Consider the following 18,669-nt stretch of genomic DNA (forward strand, 5'->3'; position numbering starts at 1 on the left):
GAACCAGCACTAAGGAGCTGTGCGCCGTCCCTCGTCCCGAGATGGACTTCCTGCATCTGGTGTGTGTTCACAGTTACACGTGTCCCTCCAAGAAGGGGGAAGGCTCCCCAGCATCTGCTTCCTCGGGTCCGGGCAGCAGCCTGAGGCTGTGCTGGCCCAGGGGCGTGGGGGAGAGGCCACCCGAGAGATTCCGCTCTTCACAGTGGGGCCCTCTCTGGGCCACTTACCAGCACGCGAGCTGGAGTCTGCACGTTCTGGCCACGTCTTCACCCAGGGAGCCGAGGGCGTTCAGCTGGCCTTAGACCTCGGAGGCTCCAGGAACCTCTGGGGTACAGCAGCTTTGCAGAGCCAGCAAGGGGCACAGGGCTGTGACACTGCACAGGAAGGCCTCCCAGGTGAGCGAGGGTCTCGGGGCCCCCGGCTCAGCCCAGTCCCCAGCCGCAGCGACCGAGTCTCTGGGGCTGCAGCTGGGGGTCCGCAGGGCAGTCTGAGCTGCCACGCGTCTTTCCCAGACTGCTCTCTTCACTGGGGCTGGACACCCTTCGTTTCTCGCTGGGCAAATTGGGGTCACCGAGGCCTCTGCCCAGAGGCAGCAGGACGCTCAACTTTAGTGACCTGTTCTTAAGGGCCCCCAGACACACAATCTCAAGCTGAATTTCTTAAGCTGAAGCCTAATCATATGGTGACAAATTGGGGTCACTGCCCAACCCTCCAACTCCGCCTCCGCGGCCGGCTCAGACACGCTATGAACCCCAGAGAAAACACCTGCTAGAGAAACCACAAAACGCCTCACACAAGCACTGAAATATTTTATTAGTTCACTTAATTTCTGACAACTGTGGCCTCAATGTCATCACGTAGCTCTTTACACCTTGAAGCCACACGTTACAAGCGTTTATTCAGTTAAAAAATCACTCCTGTGTTAAGTGTCTCCAGGAGCCTGAGCGCTGAGGCGTGGAGCACTTGTGACAATAAAAGCATCCTTCCGTGGATGAGATTACGACGCGGGCGGAGCCGGGGCCAGACTGACTCCCACTGCTCAGGAATGACCCCAAGCCCAGTCGCGCCCACGTCCGAGCTGAAACCCTGAGTAACTGACCGAAAGGAAAAGAGTGGGGCCTGAGGGCTGTGTGCAGGGAGGTGTGGGGGGGAGGTGCAGGGAGGGGCGCAGTGGCCGGAGGGCTGAGGGACAGGCGGGATGGGGAAGCAGGAGGACGCGGAGCAGGGAGTGGGGCCTGACCTTCGGGGGGCCCGCACCTGTCGAGCAAGGGCTTGCAGAGGGCCCTGGGCACGAGGGGAGGGCACACAGACGACTACTGTGCAAACACGTAGGGGAGGCTGTGACTGCAGCAAAAATCAGGTTTCCTATTCTCATGATACGACCGACAATCGCTTATAGATACTAGGATCTGTCTTCTGGATAAAAACGGCTCACCCCACTTCCCACGGGGGAGCACGTGGCCGAAACGTCTCCACCTCAATCGAGGCCACCGGGCAGCAGTGACGGTGACAGTCCCGCACAGGCGTCTGTGTCCTGGGCCTGTGAGCACCTGTGGGGTCTGCCCGACCCGAGGACAGGGGAGGAGGCCTGAAGGCCTCACGCGCACGCATGCAGGCACACACACACGCGCGCACGCGCACACACGCACGCACAGGCCAGTCGCTGTGTCAGGCTCTCCGGGACAAAGTGAAGACTTGCACGGATTAAGACGGGAGACGTCTGCATTGTGCCCGCGAAGGGCTTCCTATGATGAGGCGCCCCTGGCGCCAGGCGGGCCCTCCAGCCGGGCCACGGCCTGCTTCAGGTCCTGCACGACGAGGTCCACCTCGGCCCTGGTGGTGCTGCGGCCCACGCTGAGCCGGAGCGCGTTCCTGGCCACGTCGAAGGGGATGCCGCAGCTCAGCAGCACTGGGGATGGCCTGGGGGTGGGGGTGGGGGTGGGGGTGGGGAGAGCTGGCGTCAGCCGCTGGAGGAGAGGCTCTCCTGTGCTCCTGGGGGCTCGGGGAGGGACCCTGCCCCTTCTGCTCCCGGCCGGCTCCCCGACTTGGGGCTGCATAGACCTGCTCCCCTCTCTGCCAAGCACCTCCGGGCCCACCGCTGGCGCTCGGGCTCCACACGGCCCATCGGCCCCAGGGTAGGCGGGCACCAAGACGGCCCAAGCACCTGGGACACAGGGCTTCTCATCCTCGAGGAGAGTGACAGGTCTCTGGGGAGACACGCGGCCGCACCGAGAGGCGAGAGCCGAGAGGCGGGGGCTGTCTTTTCCACAGCCCCCAGCGCCAGGCCCTGGCACACGGGGCCCCACCAGCGTTTTCAGAGTTTAGAAACCACTCGTAGGGCAGCTCCGGAGCCCTTCGCTCTGGAGGGTTCACTGTTCGGGGCCCATGGGTCTCCCACACGCACAGTCCCAGGAGTCCCTGTCACATACGGTGCCCTGAAAACCGTCCAGATAAACACCCCTCGTGCACAGGGGTGACTATGTGGAAGGGGTGACTTCCATCGCCCCTGGTCACCAAGGGTCCATGCAGGTGAGAGGTGACACAGCTCACGGCTCTTGGCTCCTGGCCCTCCCCTGGCTGGGTGGCGTCACTTCCTGTTCCCGAAGGGCACGGCCAGGGGGCAGTGAGCAGCTGCCTCCACCCCTCCCACCCTCGCAGGGGCCACCCTGGACACATGTCCCTTACCTGCTATGCTGTCGGCCCCTCCTCATCCTCCTCACTCCCCTCCCCCTCATCTTGGGGCTATCTCAGTTTCTTCATCTGGGGAATGGGCCACTCAGATCCTTTCTTGAGGGCTGTGGGGAGCACCCTGAGCCACGACTACGGGAGCACTTGGTAAGGGGCAGCCCCCTGCGCCCCCCTTCTGCACTCCACACCGGCCGGCCTCACTGCTCCTGACATTCACTCTGGCTGCCACATGCCGGCCCCTGGCCCCACCTGCCCTCATGCAGTGCCCCCTGCAGGGCTCTGAGGCCCCCAGGAGGCCCTGTCATCCCCACGCAGCCCTCAGGAGAGCTCTGGCCTGCCGCGCTCAAGCTCACGTGTGCAGCCACAGACTCTGTGACACCCCGCTGCTGACCACGGCTCTGCTCTGTCTCTCCAGCACTGCGCCCGCCTCTGCGGCCCGACCCCCCACCCCCACTCACGGCAAGTGGGAAGCCGAACCCCTGCTCCTCCTCCACCGGGGTCCGGCCACTGCCGCCGATGCCCGGGCCCCACAGTTGTCCCCTCCTGCCTCAGCCTTGGCTGCCTGCCTGGGCCTGCTGTCCTGTAATCCCCCTGCACCAGACAGGTGTCCACAGGCCTGTCTCAACCCTTCAGAAGACCCCCACTTTCTGAGGACGAAGGGAGCTCCTGCGGCCTGCCCTGCCCCTTCCCTCCCTCGCGACCTCCCTTAGGCTGCAGTTTCCCCTCCTCCCCTCGGCCCTGCGGCGTCTGGCCACTTTTTGTGTCCCCGTTGGCTGCGCAGCTCTGGAAACCCCAGGCCCAGTGGCCCGTCCTGGCTGCTGGATGCGCCCTGGACACCGCGGCCCGGCACCCGGAACACTTACCGATCTACCTGGTCCGAGTGGCAGGCGGCCCCCACACTGGCCAGCAGCGTCCTGCACTGTGCCAACAGCACACGGCCTGCGGAGACACGGCACGCGGCTCTGAGGCGGATGGTGCAGGTGGGCCCCACCTGTCCACCTCTTCTCGGCCCTCCTGCCACGCTTTGAGGCCACCTCCCTCAGGCCACCGGGGGGGGGGGGGGGGGGTGGTTCCAGGGCACAGGACCCTCTCATCCTAGGTGACCGGGCAGCAAAACCCAGAGAAAATGGCTCCTCTCGCACACGATGCTGCCTCATAAAACTGCCCTTGAAACGTTACTTCCGATCAAGTGCCCAGGAAGGATGCTCAGAATTCTCAGCAGCTGCCTTCCTTAATAGTAACACTTGCCGGTAGTAACACTTCAACGTAACATGTGTGTTTTCTGGAGGTGGAGCCACCCAGGGGGGTGGCTTTATTAAGGAAGGCACTTCCTTTTCTTTTGTAAGCACAGAAATTAAAATAATAAATCTACTGACTTAATTAAAAAAACAATCTCGGGCACCTGGGGGGCTCAGTTGGTTGAGCGTCCGACTTCGGCTCAGGTCATGATCTTGCAGTCTCTGAGTTCGAGCCCCGCATCAGGCTCTGCACTGACAGCTCGGAGCCTGGAGCCTGCTTCGGATTCTGTGTCTCCCCCTCTCTCTGCCCCTCCCCTGCTCATGCTCTGTCTCTCTCCGTCTCAAAAATAAATAAACATTAAAAAAAAAAATCTGTCTCATTTAAATTAACATAGGTCATCACTGAATACAGTACATCTGCCCCCCAAAAATGGGGAAGGTGACAGGAACTTTCTTTCCCACAGCAAGGCGAGCCGGAGAGGCAGCCAACAGCCTAGGCTCCTTCGCAGCGAGAAAGCATCCAGCCCAGGTTCCCATCCGCTGTGGTCACGGCTGTGCGCCCCCGTCCCCCTACATAGTGCAGCCACCCCCCTACATGGTGCAGAAGGGCTGTGCTCCTCCCTGCCCAGGGGGCAACCACCTCCTCCCTACATAGTCAGGACTGCTCTGCAAAGAGGCTCCCCTGTGCTGGGAAACAAGGCAGGTCAGCGCCCTGGAACTGGCCTCAGGGCACTGGGGGAGCCAGGCCTGATTTTCATCCCTGGGTTTCCAGCAGGGGAGACCTGTCATCGCAGGAACGAACGAACCCCACAGACGTGCACTTCGTCCTGACTCTGAGCCAAATTTTAAAGCTGACCCCTCTCCTCTCCCTTATCCTCATAAGATATTGTGTCAAACCTGCTGACAGAAATGGACGAGCCGATCTAAAGCCTAGTCCCTGTCACCTCATTCCCCATCAGCTTGGGGCGGGCGCTGCGCCCGGGGTGCCGCCTGCCCAGAGCAGTGAGCCCAGGCAGGGAGAGCAGGAAGCGGCGCACAGGGGCCCAGCCTCCTGGGGACAGCAAGGCTGTGCTGCTCCCGGTGCCCCGCACTGGCCGGGGCACCAAGTGCTGGGCGCAGCCCCTCTGCTCCCACCGCGCCCACCACCCCACGCGGGACCTACAGACCCTGCTCACCTTGGAGCTGGGGTCCCCGGATGGAAAAGTTGCAGGTGTTGGGAAGTCGCTCAGTCCCTGGAAAGCGGCTGTTCAGATGGATTCTCTGCTTGTCAAATTCAGCCTGAAAAATTAACGGGGTGTTCAAAGGAGGTCTCAAAGCCCCTCCCCCCACCCCCATCAACGTTTGACCTTGAGCCTTTTCTGGAAGACAAAATCCCAACCTCGTCACATAAAATAATGATTTCATCAATAAGCAGCGACCCATAATAGTTACGGAAACTGGTAAGCAAAGTTAACAAGGACAAAAAGTTCTGAATACGGTGGCTCTTCCCCGTGCAATCCCCAGATACACTAGTTCTGTGGCATTTCCCACACGCGGCGGCCGAGACCGGCCCACAGGCCTAGAGCCCATGGTGGGGGGGGGGGGGGGGTGGTTAGACTCGGGCTTCTGTCCTCCAACCTCCCCCGATTGTCTTCAAAGCCCCCTGATCCAGTCACCCCCTGCCCTGTCTGCTGCCTGGGGTGGCGACGACCTCCACCCTCAAGCTCAACCGGGGAAGGATGGGACTGACCGCATGCCCCGCCCCCGCGGATCCCGCGCTCACAGCCCCACCCCCAACCCCGTCTCATGACCCCCTAGCTCACAGCCCCGCCCCCGCGGATCTCGGGCTCACAGCCCCGCCCCCAACCCCGTCCCCGCGGATCCCGGGGTTCACCAGCAGCCTCTCCTCCAGGTAGTCGCGAACGTCTCTCATGTGGGCCTCGTAAGCCTCCCAGTTCTTGGTCACCAGCTCCGCAGCCTGGGGACACAGGAACAGCAGAGGGAAAAAGTATGCTCAGTTGTCCTAGAACAAAGGAGAATAAAGCAGCCTTCAAGAGCGGAGGTGAGGTTTACTGATAACAGAGAAGTGACATTTCCTCACAGTGCTCATTTTCTGCAACATCAGGAATAGATCATGTTTACTGAGTGCGACCGTGTGCCGGGGCCAGGATATGTGCTTGGGAAGAGTTATCTTCACCTGTTCAACAGGAATTTACGTTATCAGGCCCTGCCTGACACCTCCCGGCACCAGAGATCCTGCCGGTTCCAGCAGCTCCGTTCCAGAGACGAGGACAGCATCATGCAGACGGGGGGGGGGGGGGGGGGGGTTGTGCACAGAGTGAGGGTGTTCACCGCCACAGCAGAGGGAGAGGGAGGGGCAGGTGTGTTCCCAGCACAGAGTGACGGAGGGGGACAAGGCCGGGGTGCCCAAGACAGACAGGATCAGGAGCTAAGTGCAGACTACAGATGGGGATGACCCAGTCCAGACGGGTAGGCCCTGGAGACGCACAGGCCGCAGACCTCAGTATATTGTGGAGACAGGACGCAGGACTCACTGGCTGCTCATCAGGTGCAGGGGACGAGGACCAGGCAGGACAAGGCATCTCCTAGATTTCTCCAATGAGGTGCTGGATGGCGGCAGGCACCATGGAGAGGGAGGGGAGCCAGGGAGGAGACGCGTGTGCCCACCCAGCGGGAATGCCAAGTAAGCAGTGGGGGATGTGGGTCTCTCAGGAGAAAGGTCAGGACCTGCCCTGAGATGCCAAGTTCAAAGCCCTGAGCACAGGCTGGTGGTGGAGCTGCAGGACAGGGGGAGAGCCCCGAGGGCGATGTTAGTTGTGGAGAGGAGGCTGGGGGGCATCAGGAGGTTGGCCGGCAGGCCGTATGGCGGTGGGAAGGCTGGGGAGGAGGCTGCAGGGCGGCGGGAAAGGCAGTCTGGAAAGCTGGGAACATTCTAGTGGAGAGACACAGGAGGAGGTGCACGGAGGACACAGGCAGGAGGGGCGGTTCCTCGGGAAGTGCACAGGAAGGGAGGGAAGCCAGGGGGACACCCGGACCGGCCTGGGAGTCATCTCCAGGGAGTGGGTCCTGGGCCGGGAGAGGGGGGACACTCAGAGAATGCGGGCAAAGGTGCAGCTGCAGCAGGGAGCTGAGGTGCCAGCATATGGGATCTCCTGCTGCAAACGCCACCCTGAAAGGACAACCAGGGGGGTGCCGGGGCGGCCCGGGGGCCCAGCAAACCTGTGGGCCTGACCATTGGCCTCTGCTGTGAAGACATGACTATATTTCTCATTATCAGCGGAGGCTTGAGGAAAGAGCTTTTCGCTTTCAATGCTAAGCACGTGCAACCCACTCCACAGAACTCAGAAAGTATACTTCCGGGATGATGAAAATAATTTGAGGCTTTTTCTAACATCAGTCCATTTATTGGGCTCATGAACATGATCTCTCCCAAAGTCCTGGGGAAACAGATCATGAGATGATGGAAAAAAATAGGCCTCAGTGCCTGGGTCCCGGCACAGAGCTCCTGAGACCCCTGTGATTTCCTAAGTGATAAGAGCTAGGAGCACCTCTTGTTCTAGTATTTAGACTTCGGTTCTTGACACAGCGTTCCTAAACCCCTCGGGATTTCCCAGGAGATACGAGTATCTTTTATTCTAACGTGGAGACTCCGGGTGGGCTCTGGGAGGGCACTGGTCACTGAGTCATGATTAGAGGCTTGGAATTTTCACCCCGCTACACGTTCTCCAGAGGGGGTGGGGGGGGGGGCGCTAAACATGGAGTGAAGGACTGATCAGAGCCTCACAAAAATCCCAATAGCGTGGGTCTAGAGAGCTTCCGGGTTGCTGAACACATGCAGGTGCTGCTGGGATAGCACCTCCCCCACACCTCGCCCTGCGCGTCTCTTCCGTCCGGATGTGTCTCCTTCATCACATCCTTTCACACTCAACCAATAATCTAGTCAGCAAAGTGTTTCTGTAACTTCTGTGAGCCGTTCTGGCAAACTAACTGAACCCGAGGAGGGGGTCACGGGAACCTCAGATCTATAGCTGGCTGCTGGGACTGACAACTGGCGTGTGACGTGGGGCTGGTGGGGGCAGTCTTGGGGGCCTGAGCACTTGGCCTGCAGGGTCTGACGCCATCTCCAGGTGGACAGTGTTAGAGTTGAGTTAAACTGTAGGACACCCAGCTGGTGCCCCAGAATTGTCCCCTGTGGAAGCCTCCCCGCCCTGCACCACATCAGGTGTCGGGGTGTTGTGCATGGGGGAGTAAAGGGGACACCCCTGGAGCAAGACTCAGGTTTTCCCACACATGAGACAAAGCACCCGCTTCACCTGTCCAAGCTCAGCAAGGCTTACCTTCCCAAGGCCGGCAATCATTGGGGTGTTCTCTGTCCTGTAAGAGACAAGGGATTCATTCAATCCTATTTCCATGCAAAGCAACTAGCAAGTGTCCCAGGAAGGAATCCTGTCTGCAGAAGTCATGAATTAAAATAAAAACAAAATTACACCAACATTTTTCCTAGACACGTGCCATGTGGCTGCCTCAGTGGCAGCCGTAGGCCCCCAAACCCTCCATGTGGACACTCCCGGTCCAGTCCCAGTTGACACGGCCCATCTTGGGCAATGTTATGTTGGGTGTCCGCAGTGACCATTCTGTCTGGATCCTCTTCCCACCCAGGAGAGACCCCTCCTCCAACTGCAGACCCCAGGGCCTGCCTCTTTGGGCCTCCCTGTCGAACCAGGCAGGGGTCCAAAGACCTCAGCTCAACACTGCTCCCTTCAGCTGAAGCCTCTCAACTATCATACGGGACGAATCCTTTGTTATTAGAGATTGTGTGTGTGCAGGAGAGGGACAGGAGGGCCCCTGCAGGCGGGTGGCTCTCGCTCAGATCTAACAAGCTAAAAGCAGAACTCTTTGCTCTATTTTCATTAACTTATTAGTTTTCTTAATTTTAAGTTTTGGCTACACAAAGTTTTCGTAAACATTTGGGGCTGGCGGCTGCTTGCTGCCCAGTAGATAAGGGGACAAGTGAACTCGAAGCGCAGGGTAGTACAGGTAACGTGACCCTGCTGAGCTCCCTTTGACAAGTTTATTGGTCAGTTGTGTCCCCGGAGACGGGCTCTGACACCTGGGGAAGGTCCGGGACATTCCCTCTTTAGACCTCACCCCACTCACCTGTAGGGCAGCTCGTCCAGACCAAGAGCACCTCTCAGAGGCCTACCACCTGCAACTGCCTGGGCAGGGGCTGCCCACGTGGAAGAGTCAGGGCCCCCTGTAGAACCTGGAGCCTTCCCTCCCTCAGGGCGTTCGGTTAGCCCTCTACCCTCCATCTAGAGCAATGCAAACCCTGCTTCCCCCTCCCTGTCCACCTACTGAGCTTCCAGAACACCTGACTTTCTGCCCTTTTTTTTTTTTAAACTTTTTTTTTTTTTTTAAGAGAATGTAGAGTCAGATGTGGTTATAAGAAATACTATAGAGGCATTCTGTCACTCAGCTTTGCCCTAATAACACTATAGCACAAGATCACAACCAGGATACGGATAAGATACAGAACATTTCTGCCACAAAGGTCCCCCCGTTGGCCTTTTGTAACCAGACCAGCCTCCCTGCAGCCCCACTGCTTCCTTAACTCCTGGCAACTGCTAATCTGTCCGCCACCTCTAATTTTGTCATTTTCAGAATGTTCTATAAATGGAATTAGAGAGCTATAACTTTGGGGCGTTGGCTTTTTTCATACACCATAATTCGCCGGAGATTCTGGGCTGTCGTTGTGTATCAAGAGTGAATTCTTTCTCGTTACTGGGTAGTGTCCACAGTACAGATGTGCCACAGCCTTTTAGGCCATTCACTCATTAATGGACATCTGGGTTGTTGGCACTTTGGGGCTATTATAAACAAAGCTGCTATACACACTCGTGTACAGATTTTTGTGTAAATACAAGTGTTCATTCTCTGGGATGAATGTCCAGGAGTGAAATTCCTAGGTTGTATGATGGGTGCATATTTAATTTTAAAAGAAACTGCCAGGCTGTTTTCCAGAGCGGGTGGACCACTTCAAACTCCCATCAGCCGCGTATGAGTGATGCCGTGTCTCTGTACTCTCAGCACTCGGTGTTGTCACAGGGTTTTGTTTTAGCCATGCTGATAGGTGTCGGATGATGCTCACTGAAGTTTTCTTTTGCATTTCCGTAATAGCTAACGATGTTGATTATCATTTCATGTGCTTCTTTGCTGTCTGTGTATCTTCTTTAGTGAAATGCCTGTTTATGTCTTTCGCCCATTTTTTGACTGAATTGTTTGGGGTTTTGGGCTGTTGAATTTTGAGTGTTTTTTATATATACTAGATACTAATCCTTTGTTGAAGCCATCATTTGAGAACCTATTCTCCCAGTGCACAGCTTGTCTTTTCATCCTCTTAACAAAGTCTTTTGCAGGGTGAAAGTTTTAAATCTCGATGCAGTTCAGTTTATCAATTTTCCTTTTTATGGATACTTTTGGTATCAAGTCTAAGATCTCTTTGCTGAGCCCTAGAGCCTGAAGATGTTTTCCTGTTTTTGTTTTCTGAAAGTTTTATAGTTTTATGTTTTACATTAAGTTCATCATGTATCTTGAGTTAATATTTTATAAGGTGTGAGACTTAGATGGAGCGTGGTTTCCTGACCAAGGATGTCTAATTGTTCTAGCACCATCTGTTGAAAGAGAATCTTTCCTCCGCTGAATTACGTTTGTATCTTTGCCAAAAATCATTTCGGCATATTTCTGATTGTATCTATTCTGTTCCATTGGTTCACTTGCTGGGTTTTTGTTAGAGACTGGACTAAACATTTACCAGTTTGGGGAGAATTGACATCTTTATATACTGAGTCTTTTGATCCATGAACAGAGTATATCTCTCCACTTATCTAGATCTTTGCTCTCTTTTATCCACGTTGTGGTTATTGACTTACAAGTTATTGGCTTACAAGTCCTGTACACATTTTGTTAGCTTTCTATTTTTGAGTGATTATAAATGATATTGTATTTGTTAATTTTGTTGTCCATATGTTCATTACCAATGTATAAAAATATAGTTGATTTTTGTATGTTTGTATTGTAACCTGTGATCTTGCTGAATTCACTTATCAGTCTTAGGCGTTTTCTTATATACTTCTTGGGATTTTCTACAGAGACTATAAATAGGGACAGTTTTACCTCTTCCTTTCCAATCTGTATCCCTCGTATTTCCTTTTCTTGCCTTCTGCACTGACTAGAACTTCCAGAACTGTTGAAAAAGAGGTAAGCGTGAACATCCCCAGATTGTTCCTGATTATAGGGGTAAAACATTCAGGCTTTGACTACTGAGTATGATGTTAGCTGTAGATTTTCTTGTAAATGCCCTTTTCAAACTGAAGAAGTTCTCTGGTCATATCATTGTGAGACTTCTTAATGAATAAATGTTGAATTTTGTTAAATGCTTTTTCTACATTAAATGATGTTATTTTTCTTTACTATGCTATATTGCATAGATTGATTTTTGAATACTGAACCAGCCTTGAATTCCTGGAACAAACTCCATTTTATCGTGGTGTGTGTATTATTTTTATATATTGCTGAATTCCATTTGCTAATATTTTGTTCAAGATTTCTGCATCTGAATTCATGAGGGATATCTGGTCCATAGTTTTTTTTTTTATACCACCTTTGTCTGGTTTGGGTATAAATTCATGAAACGAATTGGGGAAATGTTCCTTCCTCCACTTTTCTAGAAGAGACTGCATAGAAAAGGTGTTAATTCATTAAATGTTTGGCAGAATTCTCTCATGAAACTATCTGGCCCTGGAGATTTATTTTTGGGGGGGTTTAAAGTTACAAAATGGGGGCGCCTGAGTGGCTCAGTTGGTTGAGCGTCCGACTTCAGCTCAGGTCACGATCTCACGGCTCGTGGGTTCAAGCCCCACGTCAGGCTCTGCACTGACAGCTGGAAGCCTGGAGCCTGCTTTGGATTCTGTGTCTCCCTCTCTCTCTGCCCCTAACCCACTCGCATTCTGTCTCTGTCTCTCTCAAAAATAAACATTAAAAAAAATTTTTTTAAATTACAAAATGAATCTCCTTTTCCTAATAATTATAAAGCTATTTAAATGATCTACTCCCATATTAAGTGAATTGTAGTAGTTTTTTTTTTTTTTTAATTTTAAAAAATGTTTTATTTTTGGGAGACACAGACACACAGCATGAGTGGGGGAGGGGCAGAGAGAGAGGGAGACACAGAATCCAAAGCAGGCTCCAGGCTCCGAGCCATCAGCACAGATGTGGGGCTCAAACTCAAGAACTGTGAGACCACGATCCAAGCCAAAGTCAGATGCTTAACTGACTGAACCACCGGGTGCCTCAGTTCTTGAAATTTATTGAGGTTTGTTTAATGGCACAGAACATAGTCTATCTTAGTATATATTCTATGGCACTTGTAAAGAATGTATATTTTGCTGCTGTTGGATGAAGTGTTCTACTAAACACTTCAATCGGTTGGTTGTTGGGTATGACTGAGTTCTTCCATATCCTGGCTGACTTTTGTCTAGTTGTTGTATCCGTTGTTGAGAGAAGGATGTTGACGTCTCCAAGTGCAATTGGGGGTTGACTATTTCTCTTTTCATTCAGTTCAATCTGTTTTTGCCTCACACTATTTTGCAGCTCTATCGTGCAGTGCTTTGACATTTAGGATTGCTAGGACTTCTTGGTGGACTAACTCTTTAATCATTATATAATGTCCCCTCTGTGTCTCTGGTAATTTTATCTGCTCTAGAGTCTCCTTTATCTAATGTTATATAGCCATTCCTGCTTTCCTTTGATTAAGGTTTGTCTGATACATATTTTTCCATTTTTTAATTTTCAGCCTCTATCAGTATACGTGAAGTGAGTTTCTTAAAGAGAGCATATATACTTGACCCTTGAACAACACAGGTTTGAACACTATGCGTCCACTTTTATGCAGGTTTTTTATAGTACTATAAATGTATTTTCTCCTCATAATTTTGCCATATTTTCTTTTTGCTAGCATACTGTATTGTGAGAATATACTGTATAATACGTGTGACATACAAAATATGCATTGACTGCTTATGTTGTCAGTAAGACTTCTAGTCAACAGTAGGCTATTAGCAGTTAAGTTTGGGGGGAATTTAAAAAGTTACATGCAGATTTTCAACTGTGCAGGGGTTGGCACCACTAACCCGTGTTGTTTGTTCAAGGCTCAACTATAGTTAGGTCAATTTTTTAAAAAATTCACTCTGCCAAGCTCTGTCTTTTAATTGCTACATTTAGATCACTTACGTTTAATGTAATTAATATGTTAGGGCTTAGGTCTGCCATTAAAATTTTTTTTCTGTTTATTCTATTTTTTATTTCTCTGTTTTCTTTTTCCTACCTCCCTGTGGGTTATTTGAACATTTTTGAGATGTTCCAGTGAGTAGAACCTTACCTCCATTTACATCCTTTTAGCCCTCCCCCATTTATAATTATCCTAAATATTTCTTCCACATATATTTTGAACCACATTAGACAGTGCTATCATTTTGGCTTCAGCCATCAAATACAATTAAGAAAACTCAAGAGGAAAGCCTATTTTATTTACCCATAACATGCTTGCTTCCTTCCCTTCCCTTCTCTTCCTTTCCCTTTCCTCCCTTCCTTTCCGATGTTCCAAGTTTCCTTTTTTTACTATATCCTTTCTGTTTAAAGAACTCCCTTTTGTCATTTTTAGCACTGGTCTTCGGAGGACAAATTCTGCTAGCTTTCCTTTCCTTGAGAATGTCTTGCTTTCCCCTTTGTTCCTGAAGGGTATTTCTCGTGTACGGGATTCTGGCTCAACAGTGCTTTTTGCACTTGTAACATATTGCATCACTTCCTTCTGGCCCCCGGGGTTTCTGATGAGAAATACACTGCCATTTGAATTACTTTTACTCTATAGGAAAGGTGTCAGTTTTTTTCCCTCTAGCTGCTTTCAAGATTTTTACTCTGACTTTCATTTTCAGAAGTTTAACTATATGCCTTGGCATAGATTTCCTTTGGTTCATCCTGCTTGGGGTTTGTTCAGCTTCCTGAATCTGTAGGTATATGTCTCTTGCCAATTTGGGAAGTTTTCAGCCATTTTTTTTTTTTCAAGTTCTTTCTCATCCCCGCCCTTTCTCCTCTCGTTCTGGGACACCAATGAAATGAATGCTAGATTTTCTGTTATAGTCCCACAGGTCCTTGAGGCATGGTTTCAGTTTTTTCCAGTCTATTGCCTCCCTGCTGTTTGGATTGGGTAACTCTGTTGTTCTCTTTCGGTTCACAGGCTCCTTCCTCTGGTGCCCCTATCCTGCTGGTGAGCCCATCCACGGAGCTTCGGACTTTGGTTGCTGTAGTTTTTAGCTCTAAAATTTCCATTTAGTTCTTCTTTACGTTTTCTTTTTCCTCGCTGACACTTCCATTGGTGTTTCTGGGTTGCAGGCTTCATCAGTTCTAAGTCAGGAGAAAGGACGCAAAAGAAGACCCGAGGAACCCACCACCATGTTCTGGTTTCTTCTTATTAGCATTTCTGATAAAAGGTGTGGTCCTGGCTAAAGTACCACTGTGTGTCACGGGGACACAGGAGCTGCCAGAAAGGAAACAAGTGCTTCTGTGCAGCCCCGCTCATCCCACGGTCATGAGAACAGCAGTACATCTCAGTTAGGAGGGCTCCCGTGTTGAATCGTCCCCATAGAGACCAAAGATCTGGGAGTCCTAAGTGCAGAATCCATCAGTGGGGCAAATTCTGACTCAGTAGTGACAGAGAATGGGCTACTACAGTTCTTCCAAGAGACAAAGACAAGTTACCGCCCTACAGACCAACAGCATCACCAGTAGGTCAGAAACTTCTATTAACCTTCTATCTTACCCTGGCCTGAAATTCCGTTCCTGTCCACCTCCAAACAGCATAGGGTACAGAGGGGTAAGTTCACCGAGTCCGCGGACGTAAAGTGCTCCAATCCTGGGACCATAGAACTGGAAAGAAAGGTCGGTCATTTATTCAACAAGAACCTTCCGAGTTCCTACTCTGGACACGTGCTGAGTGCTTGGAGGCACCCAGAGAAATCCTGCGTGTGTGTAAACCCCACAGCCGTGCTACCTGTCACCATTCTGAATGTGCCGGAGTCAAAATCGCCTTCGGGGTCCAGGACGGAGCCTGCACTCCTGTTCCCAGCCCAGTGGCAACACAGCTTGACTGCACATCACAGAACAGAATTCATAAAAGGAGAGCGGCTGGAACTAGAGATTGCCAAGGGCTTTTCCTGGGTACGACTCCACGTTTTTGAATCATCATTTTGCAAAAATCAGTTAAGAGCCACGGCGTCAAGTCGGCACACATACTCCTTTGGAAACTAGCTGAGCACCATGCTTCAAAATAGAGGATTAAAGCCACTTGAGGTTCCGGTCCACTGCCAGAAAGATGAGCAAAGCCTCAGAAGGGCGTTCCCTGCTCACGTTTCTCTCTTCCACCGTAAAGAGAAGAGCTGAACCTCTGCGTTCAGGAGCCGCGCTTTCAATCAAGTTAGAGAAGGCAACGTCTTGAACCCCACCTCTTCCGTCCCCGGGGCGGCGGAGGCGGGGGACACGAGTGGGCTGGCGAGGGGTCTGCAGGCACTCTCTGCCCACGGCAGAGAACACTCACTACCTGGCTAAAGCCGCCTGCCTTATGTCTCACCTGAGCCCTCAGTACCCTCCCACAGCCCTGCCTGGCGGGCCCCTCCTGCCCCATTCTCCCCCCTGTGCCACGCATCAAACGGCACTCCAGCTGCTGCTGGCCCCCCTTCTTTAGCCCCCGCGGGCAGGGGCCGCAGGCTGCTGCACCATGTCCCCCGGGCGCCCTGGATGACAAACGGATGATCAGTGGCGCTGTGGGCCCTGCTCTAAGGTGAGCCTCGAGGTCACGGCGGGGAGGAGGCCTCTGTGGACGCACCTTGTGCCCCACGATGGTCAGGAAGTCCACGCCCAGAGCCTCCACGTCCACGCGCCGTTTCCCCAAGGCCTGCGCGGCGTCCGTGTGCACCAGAATGACAGGCAGTCCGGAAGCTGCCCGCTTCCGGTTCAGGGCTTTGATTCGCTGACTGATTTCAGCAATGGGCTGCAGCAGGGAAAAAGAAACAGTCGAGGCTGTTGCTCTGATTTCATGAAAACCCAGTGAAAGAAACACAGAGTCGTGAAGGAGGACAGGCGACAAACAAGAAAAACGAGAGGAAGAGGCCCCAGGTGTGGTGCCTGAGAAAATCAAGCAGAGCGTGGGCTCCCTTCATCCCGCACTACGTTTTCTTAAAAGGATAAACAACTCACCATGATGACGCCAGTCTCATTATTGGCCAGCATGACCGTCACGAGGCACGTGGCCGGGCGGACGGAGGCCAGGATGTCCTCAACCTCCACCTGCCCGCTCACCTTGGACACCGGCACAAAGGTGACCGCTGAGGAAAAGACCCAAGGACCGAGGTTAATCTTACGAAATAACCTCTGCTGAAAGTTCATTTAGATACAGCTTAACAGAAGTATTTCCACATTAAAAAGTAACCGATTGTAAAAGTTCCAAAACCGATCGAGGAGTATAAGCCACCCGTTATCACGGTGCCCAGAAACAGCCAACCTGAGGGCTCCTTTCATGCCGCTTCCGTCGCTGAGCGTCCGTGGGACACACTCCCCGTGCAGCTCCGGAGGGGCCCAAGAGGAGGTAATCGCTCTTAGCTCATGAGAGCATCTTTTTTCGCTCCTATGTTTTTAAGTTTATGCATTTATTTTTGAGAGAGACAGAGAGGGAGAGGGAGAGGGAGAGAAGGTGAGAAAGAGACAGAGGAGGGACAGGGAGACAGGGAGAGAGAATCCCAAGCGGGCTCCGCACTGTCAGTGCAAAGCCTGATGTGGGGCTTGAATTCACGAACCATGACATCATGACCTGAGCAGAAAGCAAGACTCGGACGCTTAATCAACTGAGTCACCCAGGTGCCCCAAGGGCATCTTTGTTTAACAAAAATTTATCTTAGGGGCACCTGGGTGGCTCAGTCGGTGGGTTCAGGGTCCGACTCTCGATTTCGGCTCAGGTCACGATCTCACGGTTCATGGGATTTAGCTCTGTACTGACAGAGCCTACTGGGCTTCCCTCTCTCTTTCTCTCTCTGCCCCTCCCCTGCTCGCACATACATGCATGCTGTCTCTCAAAAAATTTTTAAAAATTTTAATTCCGCTGTAACTAACCTACAGTGTTATATTGGTGGCAGGTGTACAATGTAGTGATTCAACAGTTCTATACATCACTCCGTGCTCATGAATCCCCTTCACCTGTTTCACCCATCCCCCCACCCACCTGCCCACGGGGAACCACCAGTGTGTTCTCTATAGTTGAGAGTCTGTTTTTGGTTTGTCTTTTTGAATTTGTTTGTTTTCTTTCCTAAATTCCACGTATGAGTGAAAACATATGGTATTTGCCTTTCTCTGCGTAACTGGTTTCATTTAGCATTATACTCTCTAGTTCCATCCATGTTGTTGCAAGTGGCCAGGTTTCATTATTGTTTATGGCTAATACTCCATGGTGTATATATACATCTTTGCCGTCCATCTATCAGTGGGCACTGGGCTGCTTTCATATCTTGGCTATTGTAAATAACGCCATAACAAACATAGGAGTGCTTATACTTTTTCAGATTAGGGTTTGCACATTCTTTGGGTAAATACCCAGTAATGTGATTACTGGATCATGTGGTAATTCTATTTTAAATTTTTTGAGGAACCTCCGTACCGTTTCCCACAGTAGCTACACAGTTTGCATTCCCACCAACAGTGCATGAGTGTTCCTTTCTGTCCACATCCTCGCCAACATTTGTTGCTTTTGTGATTTTTAATTTTAGCCATTCTGACAGGCGTGAGGCGACATCTCACGGAGGTTTTGATTTGCATTTCCCTGATTATTTAGTGATATCGAGTATCTTTTCGTGTGTCGGCCATCTGGAGATCTTCTATGGAGAAATGTCTGTCATGTCTTCTGCCCATTTTTTAATTGAATTATTTGATTTTTTGATGTTAAGTTGTATAAGTTCTTTATATATTTTGAATACTAACCTTTTATTGGAAATATCATTTGCAAAATTTCCTCCCATTCGGCAATTTTTCTTCTTTTGTTGATTATTTCCTTCACTGTGCAGAAGTCTTTTTTATTTTGTTGTAGTCCCAGTAGTTTATTTTTGCTTTTGTTTCCCTTGCTTCAGAAACATATATTGAAAGAAGTTGCTACGGCTGGCATCAAAGAAATTACTGCCTGTGCTCTCTTCTAGGATTTTTATGGTTTCAGGTCTCACATTTAGGCCTTTAATCCGTTTTGAGTTTATTTGTGTGTGTGGTGTAAGAAAGTGGTCCAGTGTCGTTCTTTTGCATGTAGCTGTCCAGATTTCCGAACACCATTTGTTGAAGAGAATGTCTCTTTCCCATGTCATCTTCTCTCCTACTTTGTCAAAGACTAATTGACCATATAATTGTGGGTTGATTTCTGTTGTGGGTTTTCTATTCTAGCCCATTGACCTATGTGTCTATTTTGCACCAGCACCATAGTGTTTTGATCACTACAGCTCTGTGGTATATCTTGAAAGCTGGGGTTGTATTACCTCTAGTTTTGTTCTAATTGCTCGAAATTGCTTGGGCTATTTGAGGCCTTTTTGATCCCATACAGATTTTAGGATTGTTTGTTCTAGTTCTTGAAAAATGCTCTGGTATTTTCATAGGGACTGCATTA

At 51.3% G+C, this 18,669-nt stretch overlaps 1 protein-coding gene across 5 annotated transcripts in view; it reads right to left on the minus strand.

Moving 5' to 3' along the window:
- Positions 1-792: 792 nt before the first annotated feature.
- Positions 793-18,669, minus strand: part of SCLY (selenocysteine lyase) — a 33,219-nt gene continuing 15,342 nt past the window's right edge. For all 5 annotated transcript variants that reach the window (XM_060625879.3, XM_060625874.3, XM_060625877.3 and 2 more), the window contains 8 exons: positions 16,233-16,360; positions 15,862-16,026; positions 14,800-14,906; positions 8,264-8,300; positions 5,800-5,883; positions 5,102-5,204; positions 3,552-3,627; positions 793-1,920 (listed from right to left, as the gene is read on the minus strand). In XM_060625879.3, the coding sequence (XP_060481862.2) occupies positions 1,746-1,920; positions 3,552-3,627; positions 5,102-5,204; positions 5,800-5,883; positions 8,264-8,300; positions 14,800-14,906; positions 15,862-16,026; positions 16,233-16,360 (875 nt within the window). In that variant the 3' untranslated portion in view covers positions 793-1,745. The remainder of the gene's footprint in view (positions 1,921-3,551; positions 3,628-5,101; positions 5,205-5,799; positions 5,884-8,263; positions 8,301-14,799; positions 14,907-15,861; positions 16,027-16,232; positions 16,361-18,669) is intronic.

This window comes from Panthera onca, chromosome C1, assembly GCF_046562875.1.
Source record: "Panthera onca isolate mPanOnc1 chromosome C1, mPanOnc1 haplotype 2, whole genome shotgun sequence".
Taxonomy (NCBI): Eukaryota; Metazoa; Chordata; class Mammalia; order Carnivora; family Felidae; genus Panthera; species Panthera onca.